Here is a 24,193-nt window from a genome sequence, read left to right as displayed (position 1 = left end):
CTCCCAAAATTTCAGTTTACAGCAGGGTCACAAAGGAAGCCAGTTATACTGAAATTGTTATAAAAATATATTTTAAATATATTACCTGCCAGAGGTAATATAGTCAAGATTTATATAGCACTTTAAACCTTGCAAAGAAATTTTATTACTTCATTTGTTCTCCACAACACTACATAGTATGTGCTGTTGTCCCCATTATATAAAGTAGGGACTGGAAGCAAGCACAAATTAAATGACTTGCCCAGTATCACACTGTTAGTATCTGCGACTGAAATTGAATTCAAGTGTCTCCAATTCCAGGTCTTGTGTTCTCCAGCCTTCTACCTAGCTTCTTAGTTGCCTATAAATGAAGATGTCATCCAGATGTTTCTGTTTAAATAGGATCTTGGGTTGATTGTATGTATTCCTAGAACATTTCAGGTTCTTCAATGAAATCCATGATTACCCAAAAGAGATCAGTCTAACAATTTTGATAGTTAAAAAAACTTCTAAGAGAAATAGTATATGGGTAATTTAATAATTTTATTAGTACAGCGAGCACATTTATTAATAAATGGATGGTTATTTGGTCATTTCTTATAGACCAAAGATCCTTTGTGCTAGTGTGCTCACAGTTTATAACACCTTTTAAAGAACAGTTGATTGGTTAACAATTAATGAGAAAATGAGTATCATGATGAAGGCCTGTGATGAAGATCTTGGAGTATATGACTTACCTAAATTTTACTCAAAGAGACTTAGCAATTTCCATATCACTTATCTGACAAAAATGAGAATCAACACTTCCTCAGACCTATTTGAGCAAATACAATGAGCAGAAATGTACCCATTAGCCCAAATTTAGAATGTGTTTACTATCTGATTGTCTTCCGTGCATTTTTTGAAAGAGATTTACAACCCTGGTCAATTTCTAGATGAGCAAGTAGAAAAGAAAAAAAAAAAACTTTGGTTCTGGTTCAATATTAAATACAAAAGCCAACACTGATTTCTCACACAACTTATATAGGAAAAAATTTTATGGATACCAGTTACCTATTGTCCGTACAATGATGTGTTATGGCCAGTTCATTGAGATTACAGTGTTAAAATGGCATTGGAGAAACAAAAGGACAATGAGTTGGTACATTTGAACTATAAGAAGAAAGCATACTAGATTACATTTGGAAAACTGTGGAGTTGGTTTTATTAAATTATTTGGTAGCAATTCAAAGCTAATCCCTGATTTAAAATAAATAAATAAATAAAAGCAACATACAAAGCCTCAAAGCCTGGGGATATAATATGTATGTGAATTTTGCAATACTGCAATGAAGAAATCAAAATTGAGGATAACCCAAAATGATAATAATGCTGTGTATGGTGGAAACAAATAAACTGCAAATAGAAAAGGAAGAAAAACAGGCTAATCAATAGATAACTCCTGTATTGCACTAGGACTCACTCTCTTTTTTGCAAAGCAAAAGTATTGTGAGTATGGAACATTCATGCAATATTAAACTTGTTAATGTGTAGACTAGTTTTACTGAACTGTTTTTTCTTTATCTTTCGTACTCTGTATTAAAGTTCAGCACTTGGAAGAGAGAAAAGGATATATAGGGAAGTGCAGATAATATAAAAGCAAAAGACAGCTAGACTTATTTGTATAAAAGAAATACAGAAGAGAACATATTTTTAAAAAATATATGATGTTACTGCAACCTTTCTTCTGAGAGCGTTTTGCCTTTTCTCTCTCTACTGAACTACTATAAAAACTATTTGAATAGGTAGAAGCCAGCAAAAAATAGCAACCATTTATTTGGGCAATTATAATGAAAATACAGTTCATTCCCTCATCTATCAACAGAATTTCCAACTTGGAAATTCATAAATACGAATGGCAGTAACAATCAATTTGGCAATGGCTAAACAAATGATATTTTAATGAAATGAAATATTATTGTAATAGCTTCCTAATTGGTCTTGCTTCTTCAAATCTTTCTTCATTTCAATCCATCCTGTACATTGCTATCAAGATAATTTTCCAAATCTGAACATGTTCAAAAAACTCATCTTTTTCTTGCCCCTAGCATACAATATAAACTGTTTAGCTTTTAAATCTCTACATGACCTATCCTCATCTTTTCTTTCCAGCTTCATTGATGTACTCTAGCAAAGCTGACTTTTTCTCTGTTCTTCACATACCACTCCATCTCTTGTTTTCCTGCCTTTGCATACATCATTTCTCATGGCTGGAATACATTTTTTCCTTACCTCCATCGCAGAGTTCCTTTCTCCTTTTAAGATGCAATGACTGTTTGCTTTCCCCAATTTCTTCAATTCTAGAGGCCTTTTTTTCATGCATTTAATCATGTTGTCAAATTTGAATTTTCAAACTTTATTTTTATGCAATGTAGTTTTTGTATATTTGTTATTCTTCTTTGAATGTAAGGATCATTTCATTATTTATACTTGTATTTCCAGAGCTTAGCAGAGTGATTAGTATATAGTAAATACTTTATACTTGACTATTGGCTCTGTAAAAATAATGAAATGGACAGTTTCAGAGAAATCTGAGAAGTATTGTCTAAGTACATAGTAAAGTGACTAAAACCATGAAACCAATACAAACAATAATACCTCTAAATAAAAAAATCTTTAAAAGATATATGAATTCTGATCAGTACAATGACCAACCAGTACAATTCCAGAGAACTTAACAATGAAGCATGCTACTCATTTATTGTCAAAGAAATGAAGCATCTAAGCTACAGAGTAAGACATACCTTTTCAAACATAAAATGTAGGAATCTCTGTGCTTGACTAGTCATATTTGTTACAAAGACATTAATTTTTTTTTTTTTTTTTAGCAAAAAGAACACTTTATTAACAGGTAGATACAAGTATCTCTGTCTCTTTAAAAGAAAAAAAGTCCATTTATTTCAAAATCAAAATTTGGGGGGCAACTAGGTGGTGCAGTGAATAGAGCACCAACCCTGAAGTCAGAAAGACCTGAGTTCAAATGTGACCTCAGACACTTAACACTTCCTAGCTGTGTGATTCTGAGCAAGTCACTTAACCCCAATTGCTTCAGCAAAAAACAAAACCAAAAACCAAAAACCAAAGGCATTATTTTTCCTCTCTCCTTTCCCTCTCAATGATTAGGTTTAGTGGGAGGCATAAAAATTATAGACATAGATTTACAAAAAAAGGAAAAGAAAGAAAAAGTCAGAAGCATTTTAACACCCTGAAGAGAACAGAAAAAACACCATAAAGAAATACAGACAAGTGAGGCAGTTTGGAGAGTCACATATTGAATTTATTGCATATTTAAGAAAAAAGTAAGCTAAACATAATAAAGAACTGAAGTTTCATATTATATATATATGTAATATATATATACATACATATGTATATATATCATCTTACTCTAAATTATATGTATGGAAATATCCATTTTATTTGATGTTCAGAATTTTAAAAAAAGTAAAAAATAAAATTGGGCAAGGAAATTTTTTCAGAAATCTCCCCAAGCAAATACAGTAGCTATTGATGGCTGAAGTAATTTGAAGTTTATCTTCAGAATGAAAAAAAAAAAAAGAATTTCCCTCTCTCTACCTTTAGTTCTCTGATTTATTAATTAGGGTTTTACAAGTCACATATCAAAGCCTATCTTAAAATTTGTACATATGATTTATTCAATGATTTGTTAAAATTTGCAGGACTTCTTTATTTTCTTTAAGGATGATTTACATATGTTCTTTTTTTCTCCTCCCCGAAATGGACAAACTCAGTAAACTATTACAGAGCATCTATTTACATGTTGGACTAAAAGTGCACAAGATGGATAATAAATATAAGAATTTCTTAGTCATCATGAAAGTTAAAAAAAAAAATTGAGCTTTGTTCAAAATTTTTAAATTAGATTAAAATTGCTTTACCCCCTCTTTTCCATTCCTGGAACTGAATTGAATTTTTTGCCCTTCTATTATATTTTTAGTTTTGATTAGTCACAATTTAGCAACTGGTTCCTTGACACTTGAAAATTTCAAGAGTCTAATGTCAAACTGACTTGTAAACAAGCCCGAACACTCTGTAATACTACCGGTCTCTATGCTTAAATTATCTACTCTGCAGACAAGACACGGGAAATAGAAATCAGAGGCAATGATTTTTTTTTTTTTTTTTTAATATTAGAAACAAAACCTATCAGTGAAATAGCATTTAAACTAAGAAAAGAAGACACAACTGTACTAAGTCTTCCCTTACTCACTGCTTCTCTTTTGAAATGTTTTCTCCTGGTATCCCCCATGAGTTGCCATATGTGGGGAAGGATTTTATCTTCTTGTATTACAACACTGGTGACTTGGACCAACTCTCCACAAGCTCTTCAGAAGGGACTTTTGTTTTTATTTTTTTTTTGTGGAAAGGTTTACAGGTAGAAAAATAAATGAAACAATTCTGCCTTCCAAAATAAAATTCTTAGCTTCCTTCAAAACAATGCCCACGAGCCACTTCCTATATAACGGCTTCCATGACTGCCTTAGTTATCACTCTACCATTCTTAAAATGACTTTGCCTGTATTTACTGATTTTCATGTCTCATCTCCAAATTCCAGGACAATGGAAGCCCTAGAAGGCCAGAGAGTGTTCCATTTTTTTTTGGTCTGTCTGTTTCTATACCTCAAGTACCCAGCACAATGCTTGGTATAAGTAGACATTATTACTTTTTAAATTAAATTAAATTGAAAAGCAAGAGTATCTATTTTAGCATTTTAAGAATGTCATACTGTCCTTATACACATATGATATGACAGATGAGTAGAGCTCCACTTCTAATCGTTCTGATGACATTATTCATGTAGAGAATATTTATGCTACCAGAATCCTTCCTGACTTGGAGGCCATCTCCAGTAGATACAATTCTTTTTTGTTGTTGTTGAATTTTTTTTCTTATTCAATAATTTTTGTTAAAGCTATTTGTTTTTCAAAATATATGCATAGATATTTCTTTGACATTAACCCTTGCAAAACCTTGTGTTCCAATTTTCCCTCCCTTCCCTACCCTTTCCCTTAGATGGCAAGTAGTGCAATATATGTTAAACATGGTAGAAATATATATTAAATCCAATAAATGCATACATAGTTATACAATTATCTTGTTGCACAAGAAAAATCAAACTGGAAAAAATGAGAAAGAAAATTAAACGCAAACAACAAAGAGTGGAAATGCTGTGTTGTGAACCACACTCAGTTCTCACAATCCTTTCTCTAGGTGTAGATGGCTCTCTTCATCACAAGATCATTGGAACTGGTCCATCAGAATTGATCATTGTATAATCTTGTTGCCATGTACAATGATCTCCTTCTTCTGTTCATTTCACTTAGTATCAGTTCATGTAAGTCTCTCCAGGCCTCCCTGAAATCATCTTGCTAATTGTTTGTTACAGAACAATAATATTCTATAATATTCATATACCACAGTTTATTCAGCCATTCTCCGACTGATGGGCATCCACTCACTTTCCAATTTCTTGCCAAGTTGATACAATTCTTGATAGAAAAACGCCTCTTTTTTTTTTTTTTCTCAGAATTTCTCTTTGACAGAAGGGACTTTAATAACTATATATTGTAATACTGGTAAACTACCAATAGAGTAGAATATTAAATTCTATAATGGATAGAGCACAGGAGTTGCTATCTGGAAATCTGTTATGATTCAGTTTGGCTACTTTCTAGCTTTCTGGGTCTGGGGAATTTTCTCATCTGCAAAATGGAGATGATATTCCTGGTCTACCATATCTCCAAGGGCTTTTGTTAAAATCAAATGAGAAAACTGACATTTTAAAATAAACTTTACTCTGAAGATGCAAGACATATAGTTTTGAAGGCATTTTAATTGTACTATCTAAGACAAAAAGGACAAATTGAGCCATGGAATATTTTTGGAACTGAAATATATTGACAAAGGTCCCAAATGCTAATGCTCAAGATTTGGGATAGGGAATATTCTCAGAATGAGTGGAGGTAGGGAACTTTTGATCAAAATGAAATTAAACCTATTTTCATACTCCGAATTGCTTTATGTAATAAGTACTTTAACATATAACCAACCAAGAGAAACTATGGCTAGGTACAAAAGACTGTGATTACGGTGATCTTTTTTCTTCTTTAAAATAATATAATATGATTCTCTCTGGGAGGTAGGTTTCTCGAGGAGGTTTTCTTGGAGGCAGCCTTAGTATCAGTTCAGATCAATAATTACCCCAAATGCAGCCAGCTGGTAAAAATACAAATGTTTATTTTTCTCCTTCCAAAGTAGCCTGGTTAGTTTAGAGGCCTATCTCTCTGCTTGGTTCCAAGAGCTCCCTCCGAATTTCTCCAAATCCAAAGGTTTTGTCCTTCAGTCTCTGCCTCTGCTTTCTTCATCCTCCAGCACCAGCACCAAGTTGAATCTGTCTTGCTTCTGAGAGAGCCTTTTCAATCTTCACTGAACTCTCAACTCGTAGCTTCTTCCTCTGAAAACTCTTCTTCTGCCACCAGCCAGCCAAGTGGAAAATATTCTGGAATGAATCACTCTTCACTGGCTTATATATGACTCTTCTGAGAGAATGGGATTATGGGTTTTCTCCCATAGTGCTCTCTGGCCCTAAGAGCTTCAAGGGAGGTGTGAATTCAGATATCTCATACAAAACCCTGAAATTTCCCAAATGTGTGAACTCCAATGAGTAAAGGTGTGAACACAAGCATTGTATCAATTAGTTCTACTTAGTACCTTGTTTCAGGTTCTGGCCCAAAACATCAACTCTAATGAGTTAGCAGTTTGTAAAGATTCCAACATGTGATAATGTGTATTTTTCTGTTCTTTAACCAGGTATAAGGATAAAATTTTCCTCAGCTCCCTTCTGCTTAAGCTCTTCTTAAGCTTCCTTTTCTCATACTTCTTAAGATCCTCCTACTTTACCATTTTAGAGATAAATTTACTTATGGCATAAAGTAAATTATGCCTCATGTGAGGGTTTCTTCAAAATAGATAGGAAAGAGAGTAAAACATTCATTGTATAATAAGAATCAGGCATGGGACTGGTTTTTTATTCTAATTCAAAAAGAAATGCTAAACATGAAAGACTTGTGGTGATTCTAATGCTCTATATAGCTTAGATTTTGGCATAGACTAATTCAATTTGGTAAGTGGAAATACAATGTGCAAGAGAGGGACAACATGTCAAAGGAAAACATATTAATACTTTATTCTTTGATTTAAACTTGTTTGCTAGAAGCAATTTTAACATAAGAAAATAATAATGGCTAATATTTGTATAGTGCCTTCTATATTCTAGTACTCCCCGATATTATTTCATTTGATCCTCACAACAACCCTAGGAGATAGGTGCTATTATTATTTCAAAGTAATAATTAAATATTATTTTACAGATGAGGCAATAGGCAAAAAGAAGTTAAATGTCTTGACCTGGATCACACAGCTAATATGTGGCTGAGGTTAAATTCAAACTCAGATTTCTCTGATTTCAGGCCTAGCTCGATCCACAGCATCTTTGTCTAAGCCATTTCTAATATGAAAAGAGAGATGTTCAAACTGATATAGTTCCTCATGTGCTCTAAAATGACTCTCTACCCCAATATAATTTCATGTAATATTTATAGAAAACTTGAATAAGGAAAAAGACATCTCAAAACAGAGTCTATGATTTTACAGAATTATTGAGTAACCACATTGTCATTTCATTCTTTCCTAGATATCTCAATTCTAGAGTTAAACTGGGTCTTTCCCATTGCTATCTTAATCTTTTATCAATACAAAATGGTGGGTGCTAGTTACAATCATTTCAAAGGGATGGGGAGGCAATAATGTGAACAAGTTAAATGTGATTATTCACCTAATATACTGACTTGTCACCTTTCCAAGTATCCCAAGAATCTGGAAAGAAGTTTAGGAAAAAATATTACTTGTTAATATTTTCAGTTTTGCTATTTATGAAGTTTTACACATGCTTCTATAGTAATATAGCAGAACCTTGGAGTAGGTATCAAGAGACTGATATTAAAAAGGGTATGTTTGTATCCTTTGGGAATGACTAAACAAATTGTAGTATATGAATGCAATGGAATATTATTGTGTAATAAGAAATGACAAAAAAGACAAATTTAGAAAAACTTATATGAACTGATGTAGAGTGAAGTGGGGAAAAAAAGCCCAAGAGATTATAATGGAGATCACATGTAAATAATTAGGTTAAAAATAAGTAAAAACAGCAAGTATTTATATCACAATTTAAGATTTGCAAAGCCCTTTACATCTGTGATGCTCATTTAGTGCTTACAACAACTTTGTGAAGTAGATGCTATTATTTTCATTTTACAGATCAGGAAACTGAGGCTAAGAGAGGCAATGTCTTATCTAGAATCTTACAGCTACTAGTCTGGAATTGAATTCCAGTATTCCTGATTCTAAGTCCAACACTCTATCCAATTTACATGTATATTATTCATCCTCCATTTTAAAGAGGACCAATGACATGGAGAAGTGATATCTTGATTTGCAAATGAATTGTATTGAAGTAAGGCAGAGTTACACAAAGTCATCTGCCTCACTGTCTCTTCCTGAGTCATCAAAGTCTTAAGGCAAGACAAAAATCAGGATTACTGGTGATGGCCAGGGAATGATGTTCATATCTTCAATGGCTGACCAAGTTTTAAGTTTTCCATAGCACTCGCTTGAGTTGCCTTCATGGCTATTGGAACAGACTGCCAGGTTGAGGTAAAAATCCCTCTAACTCATTGATGGATTGAGATCTGTTGTTATCCTCAATCTAGTTTAGTCCATCTGCAGAATGGTTTACTGGTATGTGGCTGCAATACATGCTACAGTTTCTTGGAGGCACAGATGAGAATTGGGTGAAGGTACACACTAAAAATGGATCAGTAACTCTGTACAGGATTTGGTAACCCCTCACATCAGAGGTATTAGTCTTCTCTAATATTAAACACCTTCTTCTCATACCAAACACCTCATGTTTGTATGTGGGGGGAAAAGGGAGAGACAGAGACTGAATAGATGAATAATAAAAAAAATTAATAAGGTTTTTGTAATGACCATTTTTCAAAATTAAATTCAGCCTCTTCTGAATCCAGGGCAATACTTATTTGAATTGCCTGTCTCAAATATAGATATTGGCAAAACAGTTTAATCTATAATATTTTTTAAAATGTTTGAGGACATTAACAATTACTGACCCTTACACTTAACTTCTGATTTAATTTTTTTCATTTTTTTCAAATTCAAATTTAAATTTTAAAAAAGCATTTCTATATTCACAGCAAAACACAAAAAGATTTATATGAAACTGTGACCTCCATGTCATACTGTAATCTAAGCCTCAAAGCCCATTTGTATGGGGATTATCTTCACTGGTCAAGATTGATTGCTTGATTCTTTTCATCTGTGTGAGAGGAGAGTATTGGTGAAAGCTGGTCTTCTGCCTTCCAACTTAAAAACAAAAGGCATATACTTCCAACTCCCTTCAACCTGAAGGGAAAGACTTCAGAAGGAGATGTAGATTTTCTCTTTTGCATAAATGAGTTGATTTGCTATGTGAATTTATTGTGAAAGTAGCATTATGTATGGTAAGTAGGGAGTCAAACTTTGTATATAAAGCTTGGAACCCTCCTTTCACATTAAGTAATAGTAATCAGGAATGCAGTCTGAACCTCCAAATTATTTTCCCGGATTACAAATATTTAAGGGACAGTTAGATTTCTAGCCTTGTTTATCCTCTCTTTGAGAATAGAAGAGTGACCTGCCTTTGGACACAACTTTCTGCTTTCTATACTCTCCCTTTGAGAAGGGGAGAAAACTCCAGGGATACCAATTCATGGCTCCCTGTGAACCATAACTAGACAACCCATGTGGACACAAATAACCTACATGGGCAACCTACACTATCTACACATACTCCCTACAATACTATTTGTATTTTTAAAACAGTATATAATAAATTCCAAACATTATTTTGGAAACTATGTGTCTGTACTTCCTTTTAAACTTCTTTTTTTAAATCTCTTCTGAGTATTTAAAAACATATTTTAATGGTCTTCTTTTTTGGCATCACTATTGTAAACTCTGTTCCTCTTGCCCATTTAAAAACCAAGGGAAAGGAAGGAAAAAAAACACCTTGTAGCACATAAGTATCATTATCCAAAATGAATTTATACATTAGCAATGTCTCCAAATGTCTCTAGATCTTGAGACCCTTAGCTCTCTGTTAGAAAGTGAGTAACCTTTATCATAGATCCCTTGAAAATCTGGTTGGTCATTGCTTTAAGATTATAGTTTTTAAGTCCTAAGAATGTTTTTCTTGGGGGCAGTTAGATGGCACAATGCTTAGAGCACCAGTCCAGATCAGAGTCCAAATCTGACCTCTGACACTTAACACTTCCTAGCTATGTGATCCTGGGCAAGTCACTTAATCCCAATTGCCTCAGTCAAAAAAAAAAATGTTTTTATTTATAATATTGTTGTCCTTTTGTAAGAATGGCTCTGCATAAATCCATACTCCCTAGGATGCTCTAAAATCATCTCTTTTGCCATTTTCCCATTCCATTCATATTCTATTGAATATGAATAGAATGTATATTCTATTACATTCATATACTACAGTATAGTCAACTATGAATGGTAGATATCCTTTTGGAATCTAGTTAGTTACTTTTGTCTTTGGGAGCAGAAATTTTGTTTTGTTTATGATAATTATCTCCTGGTAATTACTCTCCCTTTTAACTCATCTTCTTTTCTTAACTTGATTCCCTATTGAATTTGATATATTTCTATACAAAACTAGCTATTTGTGTTCAACCTTTTTTTTTTTTTTTGTCTCAGGTGTGTAGTTCATCTGATTTTTCTACCAGATTTTCCTCCATGTTTGTATACTCTTCTTGTATATACCAATATATCAACTATGAGAAATAGCAAGTTCCACCCCTTTCTTCTTTTACACAAGTAAATTAGTATATTACTTTTACCCTTCCTTCTCATTTCCTTCTGGAAATCATCCCACCCATCCCCCCAACTCTTCTCATTTAATTTATTCAATACCCTTTGAAACTATAAAATTTTGAATTGACATATATTTTTATCTCCTTTATTAAAATATTTGTATTTTATCTTTATACAACCCTTTCAAGTTGCTTGTTTACCTTTCTTGGTTTCTTTTGAGTCTTATACTTGTATTTCATAGTTTCTATTTAGCTTTTGTTGACCTTACATCATAAATGCTTAAAAATCTCCTATCTTATTAAAATACATTTTTCCCCTGTAGGATTACACTCAGCTTTGCAGAATAAGTTATTTTTGGTTGAAAGACTATATGTTTGACTTCTGAAATATTGTATTCCAAGATCTTCTTTCATTTTAAGTAGAAGCTGCCAGGTCTTAATTGTGGTTTGTTGGTACTTGTAGTGCTTCTTTCTGTATGCTTATAGTATTCTTTCTGTGACATAGGAACCTTGCATGTTGGCAATGACACAGGGGTATTTTTTCTTTCAGGAGATGATCAGTAGATTCTATTTTTACATTCCTTTTTGGATAAAATTTATCTGAGAAACTTTCATTTATGATTTCTTAAAATATACTGTTTAGATTTTTTTTAAACTCACAGTTTTCAGGAAGTCCAATAATTTTTAACTTTTCTTAGTAACTTATTTTCTAAGTCATTATTTTTTTTATATCAGATCGTTTACATTTTATTCTAATTATTATGATTCTCTAATATTTATGTTTCATGGATTCATTGATTTCTCTTTGATCTGATCTAGTGTTTTGCAGTCTGTTATTTCTTATCACTTTCTCTTCTAAGCTATTTTTTTCTCCTCCCAATTCTTTTTTCTACCATTTTTTTTTACTTCTTCTTTAATATCCTCTAGATATCAATGTAGTCCTAGTAGAAAATACATTCCCCCTCCCTCTTGAGTTTTTGTTTATAGTCTTAGAATTACATTCTTCTATGCTGGATTTTTGTTCATTACTGGAATTGTAATTATTTTTGTTTTGTTTTGTTTTTGATTCTTTGGTTTCCTTATAGTGGTGGTATTCTTTTAAAAATGTTTTGAGTCACCAGCCTCAGTTTCTGAATTGGAGCTTTGTGCCATGACCAGTCTCTGCTTCTTGTTGTACTTGTGGGTAGAGTAATTGGCCCTACTTTTTTTTGTTGTGGATTTTCTGAGTTTTTATACTGACTCCACCTTCTGGGCCACCCCCATCCAATCTATGAAATTCAGAGTAGAAAATCTTCAGGACCTTCAATGGCATCTCTTAAGGATGTGCTTTTCTGAGTACTTGTCATAGCACTAGTTGCTGGTTCTTCTCCAAATCATTCAAGGTCCACTTCTATGAATTATTAACTCTCTTGGGCTTTTCTGACTGTCCTGGGACTTCATCCACTCTCACTGTGTCCAGATATAGAGCCTTACAACGTTCACTGGCTCATTTCTGTTTGTCCTGGGAGATTATAGTTTATTTATCTTCCCTTGGGTGACTTTGCTGACAGTGCCTTTCCTATTGCCCTTAGACTTCTGATTGACCTTTTATATACTTCTGGAGTGGAAGAAACCACTTACTATAGTTTCTAATTAGATTTCTTGTTCATTGGTTCATATTTTTGCTGGAATAGAAGTCTTTTCTATAAAATGTTAATAGTAGAAGCATAGTATAAGGAACAGAGTATTAGATATACAGTCATTAACACTTAGATTCAAATTTTGATTTTGATATTTATTAGCACAGTGATCATGGACAAGTAGCTTTATTCCTCTAAATTTTACTTTTCTCCTTTGTAAAATGAGAGTAATAATAATACTAGAAATACCAACCTCAGAGAGCCATTGTAAAACCCAAATAAAACAATGTATGTTAAAAGCTATATAAAAATTATTATAATTATTGTTCCATATGATAGTGTCACATGGATTATGCATTATATTAATTGGTTCCTTATGGACTCCTCTGTTCTGAGGTAGGAGTGACACTTTTATTTGTCATCCAGTGCAAGAGGTTACATGTGAGTTGAGTTCAGTTTGCAATGAAGGGCCTGGCTTTTAGCTCCAGTATTCTTTCCGTTGATTTATATTGCCCAAGTTACAATTTTAGATTATTAGCTATTTAGGTAGTTTGTTGTGTTCATTGTATTCCACAAAGTGCATAGTATGTAGTAGATATTAAATATAGATTTCATTAGAGTTGTGAGTGGAAGAGAATAAACTTTTCTATAGAGCCAACTATTTACAAGGTACTAAGTTAAGCTTTTTTCTTTTTTACAAATATTATTTCATATCTATCTGAAAAAGTTTTTAAAAATTAACTAGTCAAAAATTAACTAGTGTTAAAAAAAAAAGGGAAGTCAGGTCAAGGGACTTTCTCTAGAGCATTTGGTATAGAATAACCCTAGAATATTGATATATGATTGTCAGTCATGGAAATCACAATCTCTGAAGAATCCAAATTAATTCAGAGGGCAATAGAGAAGTGTGTTATAAACAGTATATAAAAAAGTGTATATAAACAAGAATTGCATAAAAATATTGCACGATATTACTAAGGAAACATATAGTCAGAAAAGGAAGTAGGTTCACGAGAATCTAGATATATTAAAAGTTTGAGATATATTAAAAACCTAGAGAAAGGCTTCTAGTGCATTGTAGAAAGACCTCTGGAGCATATGTGGAAATCTGATAGGAAGACCCACAGGAAGAAAAGTCTAGGATGGATTGTAATCGTTACAATTTGAAGTCTTTTCCACAATGATGAGATGATGTATATAGAAGAATTAGTACTATTGTAGAAAAAAGAAGGAAGACAAAAAATGTCTTGATATTGGCTGTTCAGGCAAAGAAAAGTTGTAAAAATGAACTCTATTGGCCATTTTGGAGAAATTCTTTATAATTCTCTCAATAAGTGGTTTCTAGGACAGAGGATATTAAAAAATAAAACTGCTTAGGCATTTTGCCTCCAGTTTCCAGCACTATGCGGAAAATAGGACTGTTCTCTTGTATTCCAGTCACACACAAGAACAACTTAGTCATTATTGTGATGCAGTACAGATATAAGCTCCCTGAGGTCAGAAATGGTTTTGTTTTCATTTTTGCATGACTAGGACCGAGCACAGAGAGCTCAGGACTGAAAAACGAGAGCACAGAAAGAGAGCAGAGAGTAGATTTTTTAAGACTTGATTGTTGATTCATTGGTTGGGATCAACAAGAGAGGTTGTTTATGAGGGTCTCTTTTTAAGAATGAAATCGCAGATACTTGAACATTCACTTCTTGAAGGAAGATGAAGGAAGATAGTGTTACACTAAATTTTTCTTAACATCCTCTCCAGCTTTATGACTGGGTGATTTCCATTTTTAGCCACTGTTGCTCTAGAAGGACCCTTTCCTATTAGTAGTTTTGTAGGTGGCTGTGTCCTCCTCCAACAGAGAAGAGGAGAGAACAGGAGAAGGTGATATTTCATCCAATGGTGCTATTTCACCCTCTCCTTACCTGACCTCCTTGAAAAGGCTGGAGTCTAAAATTAAAAATCTTCCCCATCTGACTAACTGTGTAACAGCTGAGCAATATGAGATCAAGACCCGTATTAATTAAACAGGAGCTCAAACTGGCATTATAGAAAGAGGGAACTTCCATTCAGAGAAGGGAGTATACTCCAGAGAAGGTTACAGAGAGTTTTTGTGAGTAACAATGATAACTTTCGCCCAGGGAGTTTCCTAATGAGGTTGAATTCTTCACTTCCCTTTTCCTGTGGAACTAGTTACTACTCTCCCCCTGCAAAGATGAAAACACAGGAATTCGCTCATGTTTATACAGTATGTAAATTTGTTTTTATCTTACACCTTGAAATGAATCTCTTTCTCTTTTGATTTAGATTTAGATTAGTTCTTCATATCATCAATTCTGTGTTAAATATTTGCTGTTAATTTGCAATATCAATAAGCTAATTTTGCTAGCCACTTCTCTAAGGATGTTATATGTTGTGTTTTCTTTGATCCATACTTGAGCACCAAATGCATTTGAATAGAATATGTTAATCAAAATCAGCCTTAGAAATAGCTATGAGTCTACCCATCTAGGAAAAGTAACGCTTTCTTCAGAGTAAAGAGAGTTCTAAGTGTATATTCTATCTATAAAGTTCTGGCTAATGATATTTGGGAATTTTAAAAATAAGAATTTAAGTGTTTTGTGACTAATTAGAGTTTTGTCTATTTTATTTTTCAAATTTTGTGAATGTGAGGGGGTAGGTTTCACTGCATATTTATCACATAAAAAAGCAAGAACAAATTCCAACTAATACAATTATAGCTACATAAAAGACAGAAAAAAGTGATTTTTCATGATAATCCCCAGCAGAGGGCCTCAGATCTTAGCCATGAAAATGGATAATACTTTAAATATGTTTTTATTTTATATATATTTTATTTTTATGTATTATTTTATGTAGTTTATAAATTAACCATATATTTTTATGTGTTTTATATATTAACCATATGTAATGGCCAAGAAATATTAGGAATGCTATATATCATGTGATAAAATACAATTTTAAAAGGGTTTCTCAATAATCTTTACTGAGCTTGCTGATGAGTTACTTACCTGTGTTATTTTTTGTGTGTCTATAAAGAACAAAATCCCTGGGCCTCAGTTTCTTTTAAAACAAAGGGGTTGAAGTAAAATCCTGGTAGCTTTAAATTTGTAATTCTCTATTCTATATCTCTCTATATAATTCATTACATCATTTAAAAAATGGTTTTGTTTTAAAAAACAAACACCTATCTTTTACAATTAGGTGATTTGTTTGATATTCACTTGTAATTAAAAAAAATTCATTGAACAATATTTAGGACAAATCCCTGGGTTTTTATTTTTGTATGGAGATGGAAAACACCTCTTCTTAAAACCCTGGTGTGATATCATATTTGTTCCCCTGACCACTGATTTATCCTTTCCAAGTTTAATAGAAGAGTGAATCCTCCACATCAATCTTAGGCTTTTGCTCAAAAAGTAAAATATGAAAAATTACTGACACCTATTTTCTTTTTTCTTTTTATTACAGTCAAGAGGCAGGAGAAATCAAAGAGCGTGACTATTCTACGATTTACAAATCAGAGACAGAGAGAGATGAAAACCGTACTCCAGACAGTAACTTAATCAAACTCACAAGCAAGATGTTAAAAATGAATAGGCTGGAAGGAATAAATACCCGTTACAATAGTAACCTGTTGGAGAAAATGGCTTTTTTCCAATGTGTAGAAAAAGGTGAGACTGTACAGTGTTTTTTGAAGGAAAACACCAATGAACTTGATTCAGGAGCTGAAGAGAATGAGGTAAAATATTTCATTATTTATTTAACTGTCCTTAAAGTAGTAATGATTTTACATTTCTCTTTTCATGTATAACACTTTCATTTAACTCATTCATTTAAAATTATAACCATTATGATTTTATTTTGACATAAAGAGTTAATAGGAGTGAAAAAATAAATCTCATTTAATTAAAAATTCCAAGTTGAAATAATGGGATTAGGCTTTTGGTAAAGTAAGAATTAAGCCTTTGAAACCTCCTTGAAATAACAACATTATGCAAATTATAGCTAATGCTTATTGAATTAATGAAAGGGGGGGAAGACATTTTGCATTCATATATTAGAAAAAAATATTGAAAATTGTGCCTGGTTTTTTCCTTTTAATGCCAAATTCAAAAGGAGACAGGATTCAGAAACATTAAATAGAATTAGATTTTCCTTTTGTGAGGTCCTACAACTTTTGACAGAGTTGTGAATTATTATTTACCTTAAAGTCTTGAAACTGGATAGGGATCAAGGAAGGATGGGGAGATAATAAAATTTTTAAGCAGAGTGGGAGCAAGGAATGCCATTTCTATATTATAATTTCATCAAGGAATTCTGGGAAATTATAAAGATTGGGCTAGAGATTAAGTGACTATGTTTTTTGGATTAAAACTTGGATTACAGAAATTATAAGGACTGGTTTTTTTTAATACTTCATTAAAAGTATATTTTCTAGAATATCTCAGTCTTTTTTTTCTTTTTTTTTCATTAAAGCTTTTTATTTACATAACATATGCATGGGTAATTTTTCAACACTGACGCTTGCAAAACCTTCTGTTCAAAATTTTTCCCTCCTTCCTCCCATCCCCTCCCTGGATGGCAAGTAGTCCAATATATCACATATGTTAAAATATATGTTAAATCCAATATATGTATACATATTTATACAGTTATCTTGCTGCACAAGAAAAATCAGATCAAGAAGGAAGGAAAAAAAATGTGAAAGAAAACAAAATGCAAGCAAACAACAATATAGAGAGTGAAAATGCCATGTTGTGTTCCATTCAGTTCCCATGGTCCTCTCTCTGGGTGTAGATGGCTCTCTTCATCACTGAATAAATGGACCTGGTTTGAATCTCATTGTTGAAGAGAGCCACGTCCATCAGAATTGATCGTCGTATAGCCTTGTTGTTGCCATATATAATGATCTCCTGGTTCTGCTCATTTTACTTGGCATCAGTTCATGTAAGTCTCTCCAGACCTTTCTGAAATCATCCTGTTGGTCATTTCTTACAGAACAATAATATTCCCTGACATTCATATACCATAATTTATTCAGCCATTCGCCAATTGATGGGCATCCATTCAGTTTTCAGTTTCTAGCCATTACAAAAAAGGTACAAAATTTTTGTACATGTGGGTCCCTTTCCCTCCTTTAAGATCTTTTTGGGATATAAACCCAGTAGAAAGACTGCTGGATCAAAGGGTATGCACAATTTGATAACTTTTTGAACATAGTTCCAAATTGCTTTCCAGAATGGTTGGATCCATTCACAGTTCCATCAACAATATATGTGTCACAGTTTTCATCCCCTCCAACATTCATCATTGTCTTTTCTTGTCATCTTAGCCAATCTGACAAGTGTGTAGTGGTATCTCAGAGTTGTCTTAATTTGCATTTCTTTGATCAATAGTGATTTAGAGCACTTTTTCATATGACTAGAACTAGTTTCAATTTCGTCATCTGAAAATTGTTCATATTCTTTGACCATTTATCAATTGGAGAATGGCTTAAATTCTTATAAATTTGAATAAATTCTCTATATATTTTAGAAATATGTCCTTCATCAAAACTTTTGAATGTAAAAATGTTTTCCCAGTTTATTGCTTCCCTTCTAATTTTGTCTGCATTAGTTTTGTTTGTTCAAAAACTTTTTAACTTAATATAATCAAAATTATGTATTTTGTGATCAATAATGAACTTTAGTTCTTCTTTGGTCACAAATTCCTTCCTCCTCCACAGATCTGAGAGGTAAACTATCCTATGTTTTTCTGATTTTTTAATATCATTCTTTATGTCTAGATCATGAACCCATTTCAACTTTATCTTGGTATATGGTGTTAGGTGTGGGTCAATGCCTAGTTTCTGCCATACTAAGTTTCCAATTTTCCCAGCAGTTTTTGTCAAATAGTGAATTCTTATCGCCAAATCTGGGGTCTTTGGATTTATCAAACACTAGAATACTATGGTCATTGACTATTTTGTTCTATAAATCTAACCTATTCCACTGATCAACTGCTCTATTTCATTTGCTTTTCTTTTCATTAATTCCGCTGAAGTAGAATATCTCAGTCTTGAAGAATTGGTAAGGAATTTTTTTTCTATCACATTGTAGATAAGAGATAGGACAAAGTATATATCGTGAGATGTGTCTGTTCCATTGGTTGGCTTTACTTGAATGTTTTTCTTTATTACAAGAAATTAATGGGAGAGAGAGAGAGTCTTTTTAAAAGACTCATTCTTTAAAAAAAAAAAAAAGGGAAAAAAATTAGATTTTTTTCTGGAAGAGTAAAAACTTTGATGGGAAATGACTACGTTGAACTCTATCAGATAATCAATCAGTCAGCAAGTATTTGTTTTTCTATCTGCCAGGCACTGAACTAAGCTTTTGCGATACAAAATAAAAATGGAATAGGTGCCCATACTCAAAAAACTTACATTTTAATGGGGGGAATAACATAGAAATAAATTAATATATACAAGATAAAGATATGATAGAAATAAAATAACTTTAGAGTGGATGACACTAGCATCTGAGGGGACAGAAAAATGCTTCTTTCAAGAGTTGGCATTTGAGTTGAGTTTTGAAGGAAGTCACACATTCCAAAAGGGCAGAGTAAGTAAGGCTTTGAGATCTACCAGCTGATCCAGATCTACTGGAGGACTCCAATATTACATAATATTTATTTATAGATGTTTCATTTTATAGTACTCTTCATCTCCAAAATGAAATATTTCATTTGCTATAGCAATGGCAAAGCAAGATAAGGCAAAGCAACAAGCATTTATTAAGCTTTTAGTATGTGCCATACACTGTGCTAAGCACTAGGGATACAAATATAAGCAAAAAGAAAGTTTTTGCCCTCAAGTAGCTTACATTCAAATGGGACAAGATAAAGTACAAATAGGAACAGAAAAGCAGTTTGGGATAGAAGAAACGTACTGCCATAGGGCCATGATAGTGAAGTCCAGAGAATGAAAACTACTACTTGGAGGAAAACATAATGCACATTTATTGAGAACTTTCACTGAACAAAATACAATATATTTTTTGTCCTTTTAAAAGAAGAGAAAGAAACTCCTTTTTGTACAATCTCAAATTATGAAACGCAGAGATTGTGATTTAGAGCAATCTCTGGTTAGCAAGACTAAAAAAAGATGAGAGCCTTGCTTAGGTTGTGAGAATATCTTCCCATCAAAGGTACCCATGGATACCACTCTTGGAATGACTGATGACATGTCCTTATGTGAGGATGTAAAGAATAGCCTTGTCTTGTGTTTGCCTATTGTTTGCCTACTGAGGGTGACATGGTCATTCTAGTTCCAAGATTCACTCATGGACATGATGTTTAAAAGGATTCCAGGAGATATGGTAGAAAGACCAGAGACCAGACCAAAACTTGGACTTGGGTTCCTAGGGAAGAACAACCATTGTATATAAAACTCCCTAGTGAACCTCTGAATACAGAGATGGCAGGTGAGAAGAGGAACCTCCAGCCAAAGAATTTTTGGAGACAGCTTCCTATAAAGAAAAGTGGCCACCATTTAGCTCTACAGCTAGAAAATGACCAAAATATTGAGCTACAATATGAAGGAGCAAATCTAGATATTTTCTCCACTATAACTTTGAATTATGTGAATTGTGCAGAAGATTTCTAATTCCATATTTGTTTATTTTTGGGGAGATAACCAAAATGTAAAAAACTATAGATCTTAAGTACTACATAGGATCCTGGAGAAGTTAGATATGATAAGAATGAGGGGAAAATCAAAGAAGGAGGTAGAGAGTTGTTTTGACTAATAGAGTTAATAATTGCTCATCAATTAATTATTAGATGTATAAGCTTGTTATGTTATGTACTTTTTGTGGGGGGAAATAAAGATTGTCCAAAATTCTATGTATGCAAGGTTTGAGGATCCTTTTATCTTTTTTTCCTTATAGAGCCAAATTCTGAGGTTCTAAGGATAAATTTTTAGGGAAAATAAATCAAATAATTTGGGGAAAGCCTCCCCAAGATTGTCCATTAAATAGTTCATTAAATCTAGGACTTTTAATTGTTGGTCATAAGTTAACCTTCCACCTACTTCATATATTATACTGAATCAGGATATAGGGAATTCAATAGAAGGAAGAAACTATATATAGGGCCATGATGGTGAAGTTCAGAGAGTGAAAACTATAGTTTGGAGGAACAATGCACATTTATTGAGAATTTTCACTGTACAAAATATGATAAATTATTTTGTCCTTCAAAAGGAGAGAGACTCCCTTTTATACAATTTCAAATTATGAAATGCAGAGATTGTGATTCAGTTAATCTGTTTGATTAGCAAGACTAAAAGATGAGAGTTTGGGGCCTAGAAAAAATTGTAAACTACACTCTTAATCCTAGAACCCCCAAAAGAAGTGATAGGCCTTTGCTAACTATAACTTAGACTCTATTCATATTCTAAAAACAGCTATACTCTAAAACTACAAAACAGTAAGGGTTTTTGTGACACAGAAAGATTAATTGGCTGTCTTTCTGATAACTCTTGACTGAGAAATAACAGTGAGGAAAATAATGACCTAACCACTAATGAGAAAAAGTTATCATGAGTTATTATCAAATGATATGTTAATAAAGTCATAATTTGGGAGAGTTTGAATCTATAATATAATTAGAAGAATTTCCAGTTTAGAAAAGTCCTTTCATTAGTACAGAAATCAGTACCCAGTTAGTAATTAAACTTAGAGAGTTGCCTGGAGCACTGAAAAATTAACTTCCCAATGACTATATGAGATTTTTTTGTGTCACAGGAAGAATTTAAACCCTTCTATCTACTACACCATGCAAGTACTGTTGTCCTTACTTTAGATATTCAGAAACCGAGGCTTGTTTTGTTCTAAATTGTGTTCAACGCCACTTGGCAGGGAAAGCTTAATTTTGAGATTTGCTGGTACTCAAACATTTAACTACTGTTAAATCAAGAATATTATATTCCTCTAGATGGCGCCATCTACTGTGCTAAATTTGGACATGTTTTAAAAAGATGCATTTTCTATGAAAATTAAACTTCTTGATTTCCCTTTTCCTTCATTATTATAGATTCCACTTCCCCTCCTTCTCCCCTCCCCCCTTTTATCATAGGATAATAGATCAAGAGCTGGAACATGAGTAGAGTTCTATTTTAAATCTAATATTTTACACATTGTAAAACTGAGGTTCAGAGAAATTCTTGTTCAAAGTTGAACATAGCAGATTGAAAGAAAGAGAGGCAGGATTCACACATATTCTGGGACTCTCCAGCTGCTTCTCTTTTTACTATATGTTAAAGCCAATGTCTCCAAGAATTGTGCTTCCGTGTCAAAGAGATATCAGTCCTGTTTGGATAGTACTTATTTAGTACTTTATTGTATCCATGATTCCATCTGTGTGAGCCCTTATTCCTGATGTTTTCAGGTAATAGCCCTTCCTGCTTTCCATCTTGTAAGATTCTTGTCAATTACTTTTTCTAATGATCCTCCTTAGAGAGGAGAAAGGCCTTCTTTTGAGTCTTTTAATACTTTAGAAGGTATCTATGTGGCAGATGAGCATCTATTTGTTATATCTCAATCTGACCTCATGACTGTTCCATCATTTCTTCTAGCCATCTTTATCTTGATAATTTCTTTTATTGCTTTTATTACTTGGCAAGTCAATTGTTTGTAAATATGAGGCTGCCTATCTACAGCTACCATCTATTTTTCTATTGCTGTTTGATTCACCTTCAATTTTTGATTATATCTTTACTGTTCTATGATAGAATATCTACTAGGAGAATATTGGTACTGGAAAAACTGAGTTTAGTAGCAATGATCAAGCTGAGATCATTTTGAATACTTTATAATTTATCAAGTATGATCCAGGCTCATCTTTTATTTAATTGTGTAGCTATCCATTAGCTAACACTTTCTGATGATTCTCTATACTAGATAAGATGTGATTGAAGGGATTGGGGATGAATTCAATTCGTACCTTCAAGGAGCTTAAAGTCTAAAATTTCTTGAGGAGCTATGAGACACTTATTTATAATTTAATTCAATAGCCTGATACCCTTCTATTCCACTCATTCCAGCCCATTGTCTATTTGCAATGCCTGTCTACCATATGTGTACTGATAAAACTAACTCCGTTGACTTCCTATCCAAATACATGTCATAATCTGAACAATATTGCAATCTTCATCTACTTTGTTCTCCAAGTGTGGATATATAGACTGATCTTCTAAGTAAATGTGAATCTAATTGAGGATACATTATGTCATTCTAGAACTTCATGCAGTCAGCATAGCAGCTTTCTTCAAAAACAGTATCCAGCAGCATCTGGAAAATGTTTCCACAGGAAATCTCTCTAAGATTTTGGATGTTTCCTAGAACAACTTCTATGAAATGGCTAAATATCTTTTATATTTACATGTGTTTTGATACTCAATTTTTGAGGGGTTATAAAGGTATAGTTCATAGCCCTTGAGTAAAGGGCAAGCACCTGATCAGTCCTTATCTCTGAGATCTATTTAATAGTGAAACACAGTACAGAAATAACACCACACGCACATTTATGTGTCTTTAATTCCACTTTTATTCAATGATACCCACAAAGATGCATATTTGACAAACGAACTGTTCTAGTAAGGGTGAAACAACCCACATATCCCCTCCCTTATACATTCTAGTTCAGTATCCCAGGATCTACTTTTCCTGGGCCTGTGTGGTGAAATTCTTCCTTATAGTACCATGTTCACAAATAGAGGGAGTATAGATCTAATTGTGCATTTCTATTATTTGTACTACTTTTTGGTATTCTATCTCTGGTTCTTAAATCAAAATATCTATTTAGACTCTATAATTAGAGAGTCCACTTCTCAGATTTTTAATTTTGGGTTTTGTTTTGCTTGTTAGTTTTTTTTTTTTTTCCTTTTAATTGATTATGGCTATGCCCCTTGGCATATATATTCTACGCTTATATGAATGACTTTGTCAAAACTAACTTTACATAGGGGCTCTTCTAGGAATATTTCAGAAATATTTCCAAGGAAATGAAAATCTTGCATAAATATGAGTATTTAATTTTTCTTTTTTTTTACAAGTCAAGAGAACAATGCGAAGTTTTCTTAAATTGTAGGGTAAGGAGAAGTGCTTCTGTAAATAAGGGTTTATAGGAATCCTAGAGGAGGGTTACAGATGAGTTTTCATGACTGGGCCTGAGCTAACTTTTGAATTATACAATTAATCATTGAAAGTTACAAACTCAGTGAATCATTCAACAAAGTTGTTACTATGACTTAACAATATTATAATCTTAGAGTATCTTGACACAACATCAAACACATTATTTGATGTGAACCTGTAAGAATTTGTATGTATGTATGTGTATGTGTGTGTATATATATAGGGTCAATCAATATACACAAGAGGAATCTTGTATTATTTGCACTATTCAGTCCATTTTGTATAAATACATGGATTGCTGTAGAAAATTATCTGAAAAGGACTTTTTCCCCACAAATGTGTTTTCCTCAAGAAAATTGGTTAGTCAATAAGTATTTTAAGCATTTTTATGTA

General features: G+C 32.8%; 1 protein-coding gene across 3 annotated transcripts in view; it reads left to right on the top strand.

Moving 5' to 3' along the window:
• MYLK4 (myosin light chain kinase family member 4) overlaps positions 1 to 24,193 on the top strand; it is a 152,843-nt gene that overhangs the window by 27,227 nt on the left and 101,423 nt on the right. For 2 of the 3 annotated variants that reach the window (XM_051970791.1, XM_051970789.1), the window contains exon 2: positions 16,095 to 16,365. In XM_051970791.1, the coding sequence (XP_051826751.1) occupies positions 16,095 to 16,365 (271 nt within the window). Of the gene's footprint in view, positions 1 to 14,621; positions 14,851 to 16,094; positions 16,366 to 24,193 lie in introns of those variants that run through there. The other variant, XM_051970790.1, reaches the window with a different exon arrangement.

The sequence above is a fragment of the Antechinus flavipes genome, chromosome 1, assembly GCF_016432865.1.
Source record: "Antechinus flavipes isolate AdamAnt ecotype Samford, QLD, Australia chromosome 1, AdamAnt_v2, whole genome shotgun sequence".
Taxonomy (NCBI): domain Eukaryota; kingdom Metazoa; phylum Chordata; class Mammalia; order Dasyuromorphia; family Dasyuridae; genus Antechinus; species Antechinus flavipes.
Note: the sequence above shows the minus strand (reverse complement) of the source record. Positions and strands in the feature narration are given on the sequence as shown.